This window comes from Mustela lutreola, chromosome 7 (assembly GCF_030435805.1).
Source record: "Mustela lutreola isolate mMusLut2 chromosome 7, mMusLut2.pri, whole genome shotgun sequence".
Classification (NCBI taxonomy): Eukaryota; Metazoa; Chordata; class Mammalia; order Carnivora; family Mustelidae; genus Mustela; species Mustela lutreola.
Genome location: NC_081296.1, coordinates 69,320,024 through 69,339,217, shown reverse-complemented (window position 1 = coordinate 69,339,217; position 19,194 = coordinate 69,320,024). Strand labels below are relative to the sequence as shown.

Below are 19,194 nucleotides of genomic sequence, written 5' to 3'. Positions count from 1 at the left end.
GCCTTATCTTTTTTCATCTTAAGGGGTGCCTGGGTGGCTCAGTGGATTAAAGCCTCTGCCTTTGGCTCAGGTCATGATCTTTAGGGTCCTGGGATCGAGCCCCGCATAGGGTTCTCTGCTCAGCGGGGAGCCTGCTTCCCTTCCTCTCTCTCTCTACCTGCCTCTCTGCCTACTTGTGATCTCTGTCAAATAAATAAAATCTTTAAAAAAAAAAAAAAAAGCAGGTATCATTTATGTTGAAGGCCTCAGTAATGTTTAAGGTGGAAATGAATATATGTATAAATATGTACATAAACACACTTTTCTTTTTGGCAGAGTGAGGGGGGTCTTAGGTATCAGTATTTTTTTCTTATCTCTGTGTTTCTTATTAATTTTTTCTATTTTAAGTAAACTTTACACCACACATGGGCTTGAACTCAGAACCCCAAGATCAAGAGTCGCATGTTCCACCACCTAAGCCAGCCAGGTGCCCCTATTATCTCTGTATTTTTAATTAAAGTAGCATATGAGTACTAGAATACGAATCAGAAGATTTAAGTTATAATCTAAGTTTAGCTGCTGTATGATTCACTTGTTCATTCATTCACCAAATAATTGCCTATTACACCAAATAAATGCCCATTACACGGCAGGCATGATGCCAGGCTCTCGGCTAAAGACACGCAGCAAAGATGCATCGTAGAGCTTACATTCTAACAGAGAAAAGAAAGACCAAAAAAATAAACACAAAAGATCACTATAGTCGTGACACGTTCAATGAAAGAAATAACTGAGTCACAAGAGGGTAACTGAGAGATGGGTTCTCTGAGGCCCGAAGAGCAGGAATGACTCCATAGAAGGAAGCACATTCCAGGCAGAGGAAACAAATAACCCCTGAGGTGGGAGAGGCCTTGGCCTACTAAAGACCCATGAGCCTGGAACATGATGATCCAAGTGGAAACTGAGGCAGTCAGCAGGACTCAGATCATGTCGCTGCTCTGCTTAAAGGTTTTAAGCTGAGGAGTGATCTGATTAAGGTTTTGAAAGGAGTGACTGCTCTGTGGCAAACTGAGAGTAGGGAGGCAAGGGTAGCAGTGGGAAGACCAATCTGGGTTCCTGCAGTGGACCAGGCAAGAAATAATTATGGGTTAGACTAGCGTGGTGGTAACAGAGATGAAGAGAAGTGGTGGATTCAAGATATGCATCGGAGGGAAACCGAACAGGGTACTACTTGCTAATGGATTAAATACAGGGTATTAGAGGGAAAGGGAAAAATTAAAGATACATCCTAGGAAAACTTAACGAAATTGTAAAGAACTGGGGGAGGAAGAGGTTTGAGGTAGAAACGAAAGGTCCTTATTAGACACGTGATATTGAGATGCCTGTTAGAGATCTAAGGGGAGATGTGAAATGGCAGGTGGATATATAGACACTTGAAATGCAGAGAACAAGTCAAGGGCAGAGATAACACATTTGGGAGCCACGGGCCTAGATGATACATAAAATCCACTAGTGGTGTACTATTTATTAAAATATGAATATAGGGGTGCCTGGGTGGCTCAGTCGTTAGGCGTCTTCAGCTCGGGTCATGATCTCAGGGTCCTGGGATGGAGCCCCACATTGAGCTCCCTGCTCAGCGGGAAGCCCGCTTCTCCTTCTCCCACTACCCCCTGCTTGTATTCCTTCTCTCTTTGTCTCTGTCCAATAAATAAATAAAATATTTTAAAAATATATGAATATAAACCCTACTTTTTAGTAAGGCTCAGGTTTTATTTGGTATAAGAGTGCTCCTGTGAGACAGCTTCCACCTACATAACAGACAACTGAATGAGACTCACGACCTACTCACATATAAAATGCTGCTATACAGAGAATGTTCTGGTCTGTGGTCAATGTTTACTAGGCAGAAGTCTTCCCTGATTGCCTCTAATCCTGCCAATCCTGCCAACCTTTACTGCCCTGTTATGAGGCTGTGAGCTCATTCTAAAAAATGTTTTTGGATCTCTTCCCAAACATGAAATCATTACCTGAGATTTTAGTACCTTTTTCCCCTATAGGTGAATAAAATACATAGTAGGTAAATACTTTCCAAACTATAGAGATTTGCTATTGGTTAGTTGTGTGTGTGTGTGTGTGTGCGCATGGGTGTGTGTTTTAAGATTTCATTTATTTGAGAGACAGCACAAGCAGGGGGAGAGGGAAGGGGAAAAAAGGACTCCCTGCTGAGCAGTGAGTCTGATATGAGTCTTGATCTAGGACCCTGAGATCATGACCTGAGCTGAAGGTAGATGCTTAACCGACTGAGCCACCTAGGCACCCCTGTGTATTTCTTTTAAAGGAATCTTAATATACATGTAAACCTAACCTATTAGTATTTTCCCAAACAAACAGCAGCTGAGACATCACTAAAAAGCCCAGGTCTGGTTCTTGCCCAGTGCAGCTTCCCCTGGACAATAGACCTATTTTTCTTGTGTGTCTATTTTTCCTTTCTTCCCTCTGAAACATTTTCCTTCTTTGTTATCATAATCAATTTTCGTTTACTTACTTATTCTACTGTAAGTCCCTTATCTCATTTTTCATCGAGGGAAAGGCACAGTAAAACAAACTACAAAACCAAAAATCTCTTTCACTTTTTAGAAACCCTTCCTGCCGAATGTATTTAGATATTACGAGAGAGTGGTGGAAGAAAGAGCTTAGGAAGCATTTGAAAAACAATTGAAAATAAACAAAACAGCAAATATTAAATTAGGAAATATGATCAGTGGTGTTTAGTTTGAGGCTCTGGATTTAATTCACAACTGTTATATAATTAGTCCAAAAGGCCAAGGCATTCTTACATTCCATTTCTGACCTCTTACCTGCAGAATGCCAACTACAAATGTTAGGCTGCCTTGTAGGAAATGTCCATCAACAAACATCCCAAAGGAAAAGCAGCAACCCAATTTGCCTTTGGTAATCTCACCAACAAACCATGGTCCTGAAAGAGGCAATGGGGACAAAAGGAGAAGATTAAATGACTATGATTCTGATTATATACATCACAAGGTACGTTTATAGGAATAACACGGTGTGAGAGTAGTTATTGGTAAGCATTTTATTGGCATAATTTTTCTTCTTTACTGATCTGTATGTTGCACCATACATCTTAGCTAACCAACCATTTGCTCGTTTGCTACACTTTTGTCTGATTATGAAATCATCTGAGTATATGCTATACCTGAATAGATTCCAGAAACAGGTCAGAGTATGTTCAGAAACTTTAGAAGATTCTGTTGCAATAATAATCTTAATATAATGCATTAACATTTCCTTTAAGAAGCAAAGAGGTAATCTGTGGAAGTTAATTTTCCAGATAACTGATATTTACTCCTTTAAGCAATAAAACTTCAACCACTTTCATCTTTCTAAAATGCATTTCTTCTCTTTCTTATTAATATTCATGAATGTATTCTGACCTTTTCTTGCTGACCCAAGTCATTACTTTGTACATCAACTATACACTCAAGGTTAACGTGTAAAAAATTTAATTTCTTTTTCATTTAGAATGCCAGAATAACTTTTTGCTCCTCCCTATTACTTAATGTCCTTCCTAGCTTGCAGGTTTCTGGAACTACTATACTGTCCAGAGTGATAAATGGACAGTCAAGACTTCCTTTCTCAAAATGCAAATACCATCATCTGTTGGTAAGAACAGGGTTCAGCTTTAAAAAGTCATAGATGTTATTATATAACCTCTACTGGATACAGGGTCTAAAAAAGTGTTTTTCCTGAAAGTTTCAACTTTTAAACATGGAGCAACTTCTATTCTTTTAATGTTTTCTTTTACAGCCAGGAGCCAAATCATGTGCTTCACCCTCTAGTGTAAGGCAAGTGTCTAAAATAGCTTCAACCTATCTTCTAACAAGGAAACTGACCTCCAAAGGGCCATCCGCCAAAGCCTGGTACACAGAACTGTAGAGTGTTGTATTTTTTTATCTAACTACTCTCTGTTCTCTGGTGGGAGTTACTAATAGGCAAAGAAAAGTCTTGAGGTAGAATAAAAGTATAAGACAAAGACTAAGCAATGAGTAAGCTAATCTACTCCTGACTTTATGTCACTAAGGAACATTAGTAAAAAGCTGTAAATACAGAACCACAGTGCTTCCTGCTTCTGTAAGTGGCTGAGGGACTAAGTATTGGGTATAAGAATATAACAGAAGAACTTGGATATGCCTGAACTCACCACTCATCTCAGGTTCTCCTTTTTGTGCTGAGTTTTTAAGGGGTATCCATTAAGTAAATATTCACTGAAGTACATACTAGGCATTGTGCTTAGTGCTGGGCATAGACGTGAACAAGACAGACAAGACTTCAGTGGATATTCTAATGAGGGAAGAGATGATAAACACAGAAGATAATCACAGGTTCTGATAAAGTAAGGAAGGAAATAAAAAGTGTGATGAAATAAAGGATAAAACTTCAAGGTACTCAAAGAAGGCTGTTCTGTACACACAAACTAATTATTTAATGGACTTCTCAGCTTAAGTTAACTCCATGTCAACTAAATGTCCTTCAAACATGTTAGGAAAGAACTTTATTTCCTAAGATCATGTTCCAGGAAATGATTTATGAAGAATCCATGTGTTGTTCATTATGCTTTCAAGAGTCTAAATGACTCTTTTGTCAAAATAGTTCATACATTTTTTGGCAGAATTCTTCACAATCTCATGTTTCCTAATTGACTTACCTAGTGCTGTATACAGGGTTAGCAACAACACAGAATAGTAGAAGATGTTTAGTTTGCTCAGGACGTAGAGAGAAAAGGAAGTCAAATTTATAAATCCTGGAGACCCTAAACAGAATAAATTTGAAAAAACAAACAGTGAGCACATGCAAAGTTGTTTTCTTTCTTTCTTTCCTTCCTTCCATCTTTCTTTTTTTTCTAATTAGTTTCAGAGGTAGCATTTAGTGATTGGTCAGTTGCATACGACACCCAGTGCTCAGTACATTGAGTGTAAGGCCCATCACCCAATTACCCCATCTTCCCAACAAACTCCCCTCCAGCAACCCTCAGTTTGTTTCCTAGAGTTAAGAGTCTCTTATGGTTTGTCTCCCTCTCTGATTTCATCTTATTTTATTTTTCCTGCCCTTCCCCTATGTTCATCTGTTTTATTTCTTAAATTCCACATGAGTGAAATTATATGATACTTGTCTTTCTCTAAGTTCAATTTCTTTATAAGTTTTTCTAAAAGACTTCCATGGGCTATCTTTTGTTATATGGTAACTATACAGATGACACCACTTTAAATTCAGAAGTTGGGAGGAATCCTGAGAAGCCAGTCCAATTAGAACTGAAGAGAATAGAAAGTTCAAGGCAATGTGTGGTTGGGAGACACGCACATGCACACATGCACACACACACTTATAGCTGCATAAACATGTAGGTTTGAAATAGAGTGCTGTGCTCAAAGTCTCTGTTTTCTATGGGATTTAGTATCCAAATGTACAAACTTCCAAGTGGTATATAAAAATATACCAAAGAAGTATCAAAATTTCTCCAGTCTAATCTTAAGTATGAATAACCGTCCAATATTTCTTTCCCATATGTGACATAGCTCCTAACTCATAGCTATTCTCTTACTCTAACTGAAAGGGATCCCTAAAGCTCTTCGAATTAACATCTCTTAAAATATAGTGCCAAAAAAGCCAAGCATATAGGCTTCACACACAGAGTAGCTCCATTCTGTGGCCACAGACTAAAGTATCACAGATCCTCAACCTCAGCCAGCCGTTTTTCCACTCATGTGTGTGGCTTGTCATAAACCAGAAGACATGACTGGAAACTTGATACACACTGAGCACCCCTAGAGGTGAAAACTACTGAAAGAACCAGTCCCAATGAAAGACAGCCTGATGTAAGTTAAATAGTATGTCTTTCCTAATGGCCAACATATCCATTTTGTACTTAAAATACTGTTCAGTCTGACAGTTGATTTTGTACAAAACCTGGTAACAAATGATCTTTCCCACTTTGTGACATTCTTACTACTCATTCCTCTCTTAAGAGTCTTTCTTGTTCTAGTCTGGTACTTCTCAAAGTAGTCATCTATATGTCCACTTTTAATAATTATTTATTTTTAAATATTTTATTTATTTGAGAGCAAACACATGAGCACGAGCGAGGAGCAGGGCAGAGGGAGAAGCAGGCTCCCCAGTGAGCAGGGAAGCCTGACAGGGGGCTCAATCCCAGGCCCCTGGAATCAGGACCTAGACTGAAGGTAGACACTTAACCAAATGAACCGCCCAGGCACCCCAATAATTATTATTTATTGTAAATAAATGATCCTTTAGCCTTGGAGACAGCTATTCTCCAAAAATTTTTAATTTTTTTTTTAAGATTTTATTTATTTATTTGACAGACAGAGATCACAAGTAGGCAGAGAGGCAGGCAGGGGGCAGCGGGGAAGCAGGCTCCCTGCTGAGCAGAGAGCCCAATGTGGGGCTGGATCCCAGGACCCTGGGATCATGACCTGAGCCGAAGGCAGAGGCTTTAATCCCCTGAGCCACCCAGGCGCCCCATGCTCCAAATTTTAAGCATAAACTTTAAACGTGATTTTCTTTTTTGGCTCCACATTAAAATAATCTGGGGGAACTCTGAAAAAATAATCATGCCCAGGTCTCACTCAACAGAGATTCAGATTTAATTGGCCTGAGGGAGAGGAGAACCTTAGGTTGCAACCCAGGTGATTCTAAGCAGCCAGGACTGAGAAATACTGCTTTAGTCAGAGCTGAACATCTCCGCCATGACTGGCCAATGGAATCATCTGGGGGGCTTTATAAACTACTGATCTTAGATCCTACTCCTAGCAATTCTGATGTGATTGGTCTAGGGCGCTGGGTAGACACAAAGATTTTAAAAAAGGGGGGAGGGGGTTTGGGAGAAGGGGGTGGGATTATGGACATTGGGGAGGGTATGTGCTTTGGTGAGTGCTGTGAAGTGTGTAAACCTGGTGATTCACAGACCTGTACCCCTGGGGATAAAAATATATGTTTATAAAAAATAATAATAATTAAAAAAATAATTTAAAAAAATAAAAAAAAATAAAAGATTCCCAGAGGATTCTAAGGTGCAAAGTTAAGTAGTGTTGTTTACAGAAAAGAACTGACCTGGGGTCAGAACACTTAGGTTTTGAGTCTCTCCTTTGTCTCTTCCTAGTGATGAGACTTTGAACAACCTTCACAACCTTTCCAGTCCTTAGTGTCCTAATCTTTAAAACGGGGACAATAATACCTATTTCATAGGATTGCTGTATGGATTAAGTGAGATAATGTAGGTAAAAATATGTTATAAATTTCAAATAACTACACAAAGATATCGTTATCCCCACAGAATGAGGCTGGGGCCCTCCCTTAAACATTTTTTTATTTACATTATATGCAGGAACATATATGTGTACAATAATGGTTCTTGAACTTCTTCACAGAATTTGTGAAAATATATATAGGCAGGAAAACATTCAGTGGGATGTCTACACTCCCTCTGTAGTTAGCCATTTTACTGTTGAGTCATTGCTATGGTATTCCCCTCCCCTACAATCAGTCCCTGATCCCAGGAATTTCATCCAAGCCAGGAAGGGGTAAGGAAAATTTAGTTCAACAAGTATTTATTGTCTGTTATGCACACAGTGCTGGGTGCTGTGAGAAACAGAAAAGAAGTGGAAAATAGGAGTTCCTATAATGAGAAACTTACAGTCAGGTGGAGGAGAAAATGTATATATACATTTGGGGTGGTTATAGAAAGTAAGGTGACTGACTGGCCAAGTAGCATTAATTGTCAGGAAGGACTCCAGGGATTCAGAGAAGCAAGAGCTCATTATGACCTGGAAGGGGTGGAGAAAATGGGATGGAAAACGAGGGTTTGAGGTGAGCCTTAAAGGAGGCTAAGATTTAGATAAGTTTAGAAAAATAAAGATAACAGCCTAGGCAAAAGCACAGAAGCATAAATGAATATGGTGTTTGTAGGGAACAGCGGAAAACTATCTAGGCTGAAATACAGGTATAACTGGTTAAAAATGCGGCTAATTAGATAAGACCCAGCTGTGGAGGATCTTTAATATCTGGCAGAGACGTTTAGTCCTTTTGAGCTGTATTGTGATTTTCCCTCCCATTTCTGTTTGAGCTTCATATTATTGCAATGTAGCAGCAAAAAAACCCTGCTTTTTAAAATTTTTTAAAGATTTTATTTATTAGAGAGAGAAAGTGAGGATGAGAGAGAGAGAGCATGAGAGGAGAGAGGTCAGAGGAAGAAGCAGGCTCCCTGCTAAGCAAGGAGCCGGTGGAACTTGATGTGGGACTTGATCCCGAGACTCCGAGATCATTTCCTGAGCCGAAAGCAGATGCTTAACCAACTGAGCCACCCACGCGCCCCCAAAAGTGAATTTTTTAAAAAAAGATCAAGTACTATGGAAAAAGTACAGTAAGTTTGAAGAATGCACCTCACAGAGCTAGGACAAAGATAATTATAATAATATTTATCACTTGGTAATAGGATATTATGTGACACTTTAGAATGAAGACAAAGATAATTATAATAATATTTATCACTTGGTAATAGGATATTATGTGACACTTTAGAATGAAGACATCTAATACAAGGAACCATGACTAACCTTTATGCTCTGGATATCCTCGGTGCCTAAAAGTAATGAGAACAGTGAGCTGGATCAGCACAATTATCACAAAAAGGACCCGGGCCTGCAGAGAAATTGGTGTTAGTGTGAAGCAGATACATGGGTACAATGACAGTTAAGGTTTTTAGAATGGCTTCATCAACAAAAATGGAAATAACACCATTGCCAGAAATGACTATGCAAGAAAAAGAAATCATCAAAGAGAATCAAACAACTGAGCCACCAAAAAAGAAAATTATAAATAGCCTCAGCATTACTCTTTCAGAATCTGGATACTGAGACTAATACTGAAACAAAGTAATTCTTAGTTATATAAAGTGATCAAACTGAAACAGTCCACCTTCACTGTCCTGGAAGTAGAACTGGTTTTATTTCAAGTTGTAGAAGAGTAAAGAAAAACCATACAAAGTGCACTGCAGGCAAAATGAACTAAGTCGGTATTTTCTTTTGCTTTCTCTGTCAGGGCACAATTCACTTGGAGATTAACTCACAATGAAGAGACATAACCTAGCTTCTGGTTTCTCAAAGTATGGGATCATTGGGATCGCCTTGTGCCTATTGGGAAGGCAGAATCTCAGGCGCCATCTCAGCCCTACTAAATCAGAATCTGTTTCTTATTAATGTTCCCTGGTGATTCATAATACCTCAAAGTTTCCAAAGCCTGATCTAGATGACTATTAAAAAACCCCCAAAAGAAAAACAAAGACACTAAAGGAACTTGTAAAACTGAGATACAAATGCCCATTAGTTATATTTCCAAAAAGCTTAATCATACAAGTAATACAATTAAAATAATAAATTTACATTGTAAGTCTGTGAAGATATATGTAAAGCTATGTCTAGAAAGTGAAATTAAGGGAGGCTTAAATTTTCTTTTCAGGACATCTGGGTAGCTCAGATGGTTAAGCGTCTGCCTTTGGCTCAGGTCATTATTCCCAGGGTCCTGGAATCGAGTCCCCCATCGGGCTCTGTGCTCAGTGGAAAGTCTGCTTCTCTCTCTCTCTCTGCCTCTCCCCTTGCTTATGCTCTCTCTCCCAAGTGAATAAATAAAATCTTAAAAAAATAAAAAAGTAAAATAAATTTCCTCTCAATATCATAGTGTGTCTCTTTGGTGTGTTTTATGTCAATACCCAATTAACAAGAGATAAATGGTTAAAAATATTAAGGTGGGGTGCCTGGTTTGAAGGCAGTGGGTTAAAGCCTCTGCCTTAGGCTCAGGTCATGATCCCAGGGTTCTGGGATTGAGCCTCGCATCGGGCTCTCTGCTCGGCAGGGAGCCTGCTTCCTACTCTCTCTCTCTCTGCCTGCTTCTCTGCCTACTTGTGATCTCTGTCTATCAAATAAATAAATAAATAATCTTTAAAAAAATAAAAATATTAAGGTATATTTATACCAATCAACATCATTCTTAAAAGTAACATAAACTGATACCAGAAAATAGTCAAATTCCTCAGTAGAAAAAAAAATTCAGACCACAAAAGAGCATGAAAATTACTGTTTTATATTAAAAACTCATACAGAAATATATATGAGAAAAAAAAACGAGTATCATAATGACAAATACAATGGTTATATAATAAGTAGTATGATAAAAGAATAATGTGGGGCTGATTTTACTTTATTTCTAAATTTTCCAAGTTCTCTACATTAAGCATGTATTATTTATATAGAAAGAAATAATTATTTTTAAAAGATCCTTAGTCCAATTTTACACAGTTCCTTTAATTCCCTTAGTTATTCTGATTTTATGGTATTGGTTAGAACCAGGTTCCAAAACAGGTATTACTTGTCAATATCTCTGCTTCTTTTAATTCAAATCAACTTTAAAGCATTGTCTTCTTCTAGACAAATAACTAAATTTTATAAAGTTTGTCTTTCTCGCTACATGATTATATTACTACTTTGGACCCACCACTAGATTCCACCGAATCTCATCGAAAGCGGAATTTACTTACCACGATGCAATGGTCGGTAAGAAGAATAAATGATGCCAGGGGATCAAATCTGAGGTGAATATCCTCTTGAACAGAAAATAGGTGGTGAACACTCTTACTTCTTCCAGCAGAATCCTAGTTAAAAGCACAGCAGTGACTCTCATGCACATTTATATGTATAATGTTCCAAGATTTAGCTTCCAGTAACATTTGTCCATTATCTCTGAATAGCTGTATTTTTTTTTCATTTATTTTTTGCTTCTTCCTATAAGCACTTTAAATATAACTTCTTTTAAACCCTGTAATTCTAGATTTGAACTGGAAATATCAGCATGTACTCACAATACATTTTCTTTTAAAGAAAAATTTGTGTTTTCCCTCTGTTCACTGAAAAGGCCTAGAATAGTAACAAATCCAAGAGCAAGGAGCTAGCTGGGCTAGTGCCCAGATTGTACTCTCAAAATAAAACTTCTCATTATAAGATCAGTGCTCTTTAGAGAAATAGCTGATTCCAGTTCCTGAACAAGAAAGACACAGGGAGAGCTTAGAATATCTTCATGCCAGAAAGCAAGAACCCCAACAAAGACTACTGCAATTACATCAAAAGACTTAGTGGCTAAATTGGAGAAGCTCCCACCAGCCAAAGGTAGAACAATTTGAACATCAAAAAGTATAAATGCCATGGATTGAAACATACCAGATCTATATATTTTTTTAAATTCTGAATTCACAATGATACTAAAAATAAAAGATTCATTTGGTTACCTTTGGCAGATGCTAGGGAAGCAATTCATTATTCTGAAAATCGATTTAGAAAAGGGAGGGTGCGGGAAGAATTAAGAATTTATCCTACCTTTCCTGTATAAACTTCTCTATCTGAGTACCAAATAGGTAAGGGAATTTTTTCTTTATAGGACTATTCAAATTAATACTCCTTTTACAAGGAGTGCCAATTTGAATATCACCATTGTACAACTCTAATGATATAATGGATCTAGGCCAAGACCATCAATAGCTGCTGGAAATCCTTCCGTGAAAAGCTGATTAGCTACTTCATAATGAATGGAGGGAAAGGCTGGCAGTGGGCTGGAGCTGGCTTGACAGGCTCACAAAAGCCAATTGTTAAATTTTCAGGAATTTTGCAGGCCAGTTGATATGCTGGTAGCTTCAAATCAGCTATTTTATACTATGGAAATTGGTATAAATCAGGGAAACACGACAAATCAGGGTTCCCTCTTCAAACCTGTCCCAAGCTGGTCGTTAGATATTTATCACCACATCACCGGATAAAGTTAACAACACCTGAATACAATGATCAATCCTAACATTACTAAAAGAGGGACAACCAGATAGCACAGACTTCTGATAAAAGCATAAAACAACAAATCAAGTATTCCTGCCAAAAAAAGACTCAAACCTGATCAAACCTCTAATCTAACAGCCACTTATAGAAACTAGAGGGGAGTGGACAAACATGCTCAATGATACATGAATGTAAACAACGTAAATCAAGAATATCGAAAACTCTATAGGACAAAAGACCCAGTTTCCAAAATTTTCCAAAAAATAAGCTGAAAGGAAAAAGAGTGGGGGGAGAAGAGAGTGGGACTCTTGTCCGGATTCTGATCTGAACCAACCACATGCTTGTTTTATATATATAAGACTGGGAAAATGGAACACTAGATAGCTTGAAATTAAGGAATTACTATTAATTTTTCAAGTGTGATGGTATTATGGTTACATTTTAAAAAATGATTCTTTTAGGGATATATACTGTCATATTACAGATGGAATGACATCAAGATTGGTCATGAGTTGGTAACTGTTTAAGTCGGCTAAGGGATACATGGGAATTCATTATAGTATTATCTCTTGCATATATTTTTAAGTTTTCTGATCATACAAAAGTTTTAAAATAGCAAAAAGAATTTTCACATGTGTTTATCAAACTTTTTTGCTCAAAATGTTATTTTAAGTTATACGTTCTTATTTTATTTTTTTTTATTTTTTTTTAATATATATTTTATTAATTTATTTGACTGAGAGAGAGAAATCACAAGCAGGCAGAGAGGCAGGCAGAGAGAGAGGAGGAAGCAGGCTCCCCACTGAGCACAGAGCCTGATGTGGGGCTCGATCCCAGGACCCTGAGATCATGACCTGAGCCCAAGGCAGAGGCTTAACCCACTGAGCCACCCAGGCGCCCCTATACGTTCTTATTTTAAAGCAGAGTTTGTCTTTAATTTTGAGATAGATTTCTGGAGTCTGCTCTTTCATTTGGAAAAGTAGGCACAATAAAGTTCTAGTTCTCAAACTTTAGTGTACATCGGAACCATTATTGGTGGTAGACTGTTGAAACAGATGGTGGGTCCCATCTCCAGAGTTTCTGATTCAGAAGTTTGGTATGGGACATGAGAATTTACATTTTTAACAAGTTCCCAGATGATGCTGATGTTACTAGTTAAGGAACCATGCTGAAAATTGATCAAAGGGTCTAGTTGCTACTAGGCTGCTCAGATCTATAGACAGTCAATAAAAATAGTGAGTGGGTAAAATGTTAAGATAATAAATTAATGTTGTCTCTCATAGATTTTTCTCAGACTTATCTATAGTATACTGTATTTGAAAGAGTAGAACTTGGGGTACCTGGGTGGCTCATTTGGTTAAGTGTCTGCCTTTGGCTTGGGTCATGATCCCAGGGTCCTGGGATTGAGTCCCGCATTAGACTCCCTGTTCAGTGGGGAGTCTGCTTCTCCCTTTCCCCCTGCCCCTGCTTATGCTTGCTCACTCACTCTCTCTCAAATAAATTATCTTTAAAAATAAAAATAAAAGAACAGAACTTTCCTGTTGACAAATGAGGGGACCAAGTTCACTATTTAATATTCAGTAGACAAATCCTTTAAAGTTATATAAAAGAAAACAGGGGTGCCTGGGTGGCTCAGTGGGTTGGGCCTCTGCCTTCAGCTTGGGTCATGACCTCAAGGTCCTGGGATCGAGTGCACATTGGGCTCTCTGCTCAGCAGGGAGCTTGCTTCCCCCCTCCCCTCTCTCTGCCTGCCTCTCTGCCTACTTGTGATCGCTACCTGTCAAATAAATAAATAAAATCTTAAAAAAAAATTCACCAAATTATACTATTTAAATATGTAGAGTTTTTGTATGTAAATTATACCTCAATAATATAAGAAATGTTAAACATGGAAAAAGTATATGTAATTTCACATGTCTACTAAGAATTTAACGAAGCATCCAGAAATGTTTCATGGAACACGAGCTATGGTTTTTTCCTCATAAAATCATAGAAGCTGGGGATTTGAGGCAATCCAAAGATTTGGGAGGTCCCTATCCCTACTGTGAACACATCTCCTATGGTTGTGCCTCCTCATAACTGTAAATAAAGAAAGGGAATCATTCATTCTAGGTGTACTTGTACCTTCAGGTTTTCTTTCAAAAATCCACCTTCTAACAGAAAGAACATTAAGAGTTCATTCCCAGTCATCCTTCCTTCCATATCCTCTCTGTGAATTTCTGCCTCCTAAGTAGAACACTTCAAGGATGCGTGGCATTGCAGAGTGCCTTTTCTTGCCTCTTCATCTATGAACTGGGGATAAAATTCCCTACCATAAAGGACTATTATATGGATTAAGTAAGAAATTATAAGGGTTCAGCCTTTCCTTGGAAGGAGCTCAGTAAACAGCTCCTTCCTATTCAAAATCCTTCTCTGGGGGCGCCTGGGAGGCTCAGTGGGTTAAAGCCTCTGCCTTGGGCTCAGGTCATGGTCCCAGGGTCCTGGGATCAAGCCCTGCATCAGGCTCTCCACTTGGTGGGGAGCCTGCTTCCCTTCCTCTCTCTGCCTGCCTCTCTGCCTACTTGTGATCTCTATCAAATAAATAAATAATCTTTTAAAAAACCCCCCAAAACCAAAATCCTTCTCTGTGACACACACACACATAAAAGATAATGAAAACAATTACATGTGTTTTCTGAAGGATTACTTAGTAATCTTCAAACTAAGACTTAATATTAGAAGATGAAATAGTTAAAAACTGTCATCAAATCTTAAATTTGTGGAAATTGACAGATTTTTTTTTTTTCCAGAAACTAATTCCCGAGCACAGCCTATCTCCTAAAGAATTTCCTAATGTTGACGAAAGCGTTCTATTTTGGTAATGAATGACCACTCGCTACCCCGGCAGGTGCTAGTGAATTAAATGCCCCAAGCTGAATCAGAATAGCAGGAAGACTGTTACTACATATGCTATCAATGCATACTCCCAAAACAAACAAAATCCTCTGGATGCCTTGAAAATTGCCTATCCTACAGCTTTCCAAAATAGTGACACAATTTTCCTATATTTGGAGATAGCAAGCAAAAGCAAGGGGACACAAATACATGTTTTCTGACTTATTCTATTATCTCTGGATATGTTGGGGAATTTGCTCTTGTTATTAAAAGACTCCAGGCAAAGTTGAAAGAAAATAAAAGAATGATTTTCTGGGGCACAAAATGAGGGGACTGTGCAAACTGAGAAGTCTAGTTTTTTGTCTCACAGAATTATTCCTCAGTGCTCATTTTTAGAAAATACTAAATCCAGTGTATTCAAAGTTTTTGTTAAGAGTTTACTTATTTATTTGAGAGAGAGAGCATGCCAGGGAAGGGGGCAAGGAGCAGAGAGAGAGGGAGAGAAACAAGCAGACTCCACCTGGAGCACAGAACCTGATGCAGGGCCCAATCCCACAACCCCGAGTTCATGACCAGAGCCAAAATCAACAGTTGAATGCTCAACAAACTGAGCTACCCAGGTGCCCCTCAAGTTTTTAATTAACTTAGTTTCATCTCTATCAATTGACTGAAAAAAAAAATCATATCAGAGTTTAGTGTGGTTACAGCCAAATCATTTATATGGCAAGCTGAAAATTACTAACTTACCTGGACAATTACTTCTATGTTATGTGTCCTGTTACTGTAGTTTCGTGGGTTCCACTTCAGTATGAAAATAGGACCAGACAAATGAATAGCTTGCCCTAAATGAACTCCATCAATCTTAACTGTGACAGAAGTAATGGAGGTCAAGGAAAAGGCCAAGACTCTAAAATGAGAACATACATAATAAGCATGTGGTTTTAGATATTTTTACTGCTTTTAGAAAGGAGAATAACTATTATAATCTGAAAAAAATATAAATGTAGGCAGAACCATCACACTGTATAATTGTTTATATGATCACTATTCATGATCTGGTTTCTTTCTGAATGGTGGCTTTTGGAGTTGTATAATTTAGCAAACCTAACTTGGTGAGAAATTAGAAATTATTTTCATACTTTTTAGAAAGGAAAATCATTTTCTTTTGACAAATAAAGCTGGAGTAGATCCAAAGTTCTTTCTGATAAACTCCTTAAATCCTGTTTTTTTACATAGGAAAAGAATATTGGTTAGACATCTTACTTTGTTAATCTCATGTTAATCCTAATCATGTTAATCCATCTACTCATTTGGTTCCCAACATATCTGTCCACAAGAAGCAAGAGCACAAACAGAATCAAGGCTACCAGGCCCTTTCAGAGAATACAATGTCTGAATCAGATATCCAGTATCTATCAAAAATACCTGAGAGTCACTTCACTGCTGACGAAAAAAATAAGTCAAAACAGCTCGATACCATTTTTCCAGATTAATTAGTACATCTTTTTAAAAGTAGAGCATCCAAAAATAATAAGAGTGCCATAAAATTTGTAGTCATTTGCCTGGTAACATTATAAATTAGTATCTGTTCTAAAAAGTAATTGGGTACCTTATGCACTGCTCGTGGTAATGTAAAATGGTACAGCCGCTATGGAAAACAGTATGGTGGTTCCTCAAAAAATTAAACATATAATTACTATGTGATCCAGCAATTCCATTTCCAGACATATGCCCACAACTACCAAAAGCAGGGATATGAACTGAGTATACTCACATTCACAGTAGCATTATTCACCATAGCCAAAAGGTAGAAGCAAAAGTATTGACAGACAAATAAACAAAATATTGTATATACACACAAAGGAATATTGGCCCGACTTAAAAAAGCAAAGGAATTCTAACACACTCTACAACATGGAGGAACCTCAAACATATTATGTTCAAGAAGCCAGCCAATTAGGGATGCCTGCGTGGCTCAGTCCGTTGAGCAATTGCCTTCAGCTCAGGTCATGATCCCAGAGTCCTGGGATCAAATCCTGAATCGGGCTCCTTGCTCAGCGGGGAGCCTGCTTCTCTCTCTACTTCTGCCTGCCAATCTGCCTGCTTGTGCGCTCTCTCTCTCTCTCTCTCTCTCTCTCACTCTGACAAATAAATAAATAAATAAATAAATAAATAAATAAAATCTTTTTTAAAAAGGTCAGCCAGTTAAAGGACAAATACTGTAGGATTTTCTTATATGATGTTCCTAGAATAGTGAAATTCAGAGACAGACCAGTACAATGGGTGTTGCCACAGGCTGGGAAAAGGGGGAAATTGGGGAGTTATTGTTGGATGGGTACAGAGTTTCAGTTTGGAAAGATGGAAGTGTTGATGATGGATGGTGGTGATGGTTGCCTAACAGTATCAGTGTATTTTAATGCCACTGAACTGTACACCTAAACGCTGGTGAAATGACACATTTTATGTTCCATATATTTTACCACAATTTCTTAAAAGAATAATGATTTTAGTTAAAAAAAAAGTAATTGGGCAATCTCTATCAAGAGTCATAAAAGAATTCATAATGTTTCACCAAGACTCCCACCTCTAGAACTTTATCTAAAGAAATTATTCAAATGGGAAAAGCATCTACATGCATCAGATGCTCATTCCCAAGATAGAAAATAAATGGAAAAGTTCACCAATAAGATAGGAAAATAGTTAGAAAAAATTGTAGAGCATTCTCTCTGTTGAGAGAAAAAAAAGTAGGAATTGTTTACAGACTGTGCCCTACCTTTACAATTATGTAAAAACATGCCTCAAAGAGAATGCCTGAGAAGGAAAAGTCAGAAATGTCATTAACAGCTCTCTCTGGGGCTAGGGAGATTACAGCAAGGCAAAACATGAAAATAAAATACACAAAAATGACAGTAGTAGGGCTATGGGTTTCTGGATTTTTTAAAAAATTTCAACAGCTTAAAAAAATATTTTTTAACTGAATGGGAATGAAGCAATAAGCATTTTATCTTTAAATAATGTTCAGATTGTTGGGAAAATTAAAGTGGGGCTTCTCATTGCTTTCACATGAGATTATAATCACATTGACTTATTCTCCATTAATATCAAACTGGAAGTAAATTCTGAAAAAGTGCTACATACCTGATGTGTGTTGAATGAAGGAGTCTTTCTAGTGGTTCATGTCTAGCACAACTATATAAGAGTGACTTAGGATTAGTGATAAGAACCACAGGCCACTCGCCAAAGACCAAATCTGCAAAGCTAAAGAGGTCATGGTCAAAAGCAAAGATTCGGTACCTAGAAGACAATAAGGTAATTTAGTCACTTTGTATTATAAGACGGTATGAAGGTAATACACAGAACAAATGTAAAAAATGTAAAACTATAGTTTCTGAGATCTTGAATTTATACAAAGTAAATAATATTGTTTCTGTCCTTCTTCCCTTGTCCCTATCACTTTACAGTTCATGTTTGTCACAAATGGGATCTCATTGAAGACATAATTTAACTGTGCCCTAGGACAATGCCTGGTACATAGTATGCATCCTTTCATTTCCAAACAAATGCTTGATAAATTAATTCATTTGGTTTCTGTACTTTAAGACTGTTTTGAATCTAAGACATTCATCATAAGCCTAATACCTGACATTCCTCATCTCATCAAAAATGTTAATATTAACATGAACACAATCAGAAATCTTTCATTCTTCTTTCAAACCTTTATTTCTATAATTGCAAAGAAATTAACAAAATTTATTTTGGTTTTCTAAATGCATGGTGAGAGGTACAGGGAGTCATTAAAGAATAACCAAAATTTTATATTTTCTACTTTTTGAACCGAGAAAAGAAATGATTTGACTATGGCAGAAACAATAGTGCTCACCAAATACTCCACATGCTCCCCTGCATTGCCCAGTCTCCCTGGTATTAGGTTGGGACCATGTGACTATTTCTGGTCAATGGGCTGTGAACAGAAGTGACATGTATCACACTTCTGGTCCAAAGTACTTAAGAGTGGGTGTAAGTTCTCCATGCTCTCTTCCCTGCCCTGGAATTGAGGTGTTAAGATGGAGGAAGTCTAAATCCCTGAGTCATCCCATGGAAGAGAGATGCCCTGGCTCATACCAGATTTACATATATGAAAAAATAAACATCTGCTGTGTTATTTGTATCCACAACAAAGCCTAGCCTAATATTACTAATATACTTTTAAAAGCTCTTCTATTATCCTAAAGCAATGTTTAGAAGGGCAGGTAAAGGTTAGGTCCTTAAATGTTTAGAAGGGCAGGTAAAGGTTAGGTCCTTTCAGTAAAACCCCAGGGTTGGAACAACAGGAGAGCAGGTGGGAAGAGAAAGAGAGGAAGTGGTTTCATGACATCACTTAACTTGTAACTATAGCATTTATAAGAAGTAAAGAAGGTGATCAAGGATTAGGAAG

The 19,194-nt window shown here is 37.7% G+C and overlaps 1 protein-coding gene across 6 annotated transcripts in view; it reads right to left on the bottom strand.

Annotated features, from left to right (window-relative positions):
- TMEM62 (transmembrane protein 62) overlaps positions 1–19,194 on the bottom strand; it is a 52,333-nt gene that overhangs the window by 1,033 nt on the left and 32,106 nt on the right. For 4 of the 6 annotated variants that reach the window (XM_059181316.1, XM_059181311.1, XM_059181313.1 and 1 more), the window contains 7 exons: positions 17,898–18,053; positions 16,369–16,431; positions 15,507–15,666; positions 10,604–10,717; positions 8,628–8,712; positions 4,706–4,810; positions 2,838–2,956 (listed from right to left, as the gene is read on the bottom strand). In XM_059181316.1, the coding sequence (XP_059037299.1) occupies positions 2,838–2,956; positions 4,706–4,810; positions 8,628–8,712; positions 10,604–10,717; positions 15,507–15,666; positions 16,369–16,431; positions 17,898–18,053 (802 nt within the window). The remainder of the gene's footprint in view (positions 1–2,837; positions 2,957–4,705; positions 4,811–8,627; positions 8,713–10,603; positions 10,718–15,506; positions 15,667–16,368; positions 16,432–17,897; positions 18,054–19,194) is intronic. The other 2 variants (XM_059181312.1, XM_059181314.1) reach the window with 1 other exon arrangement.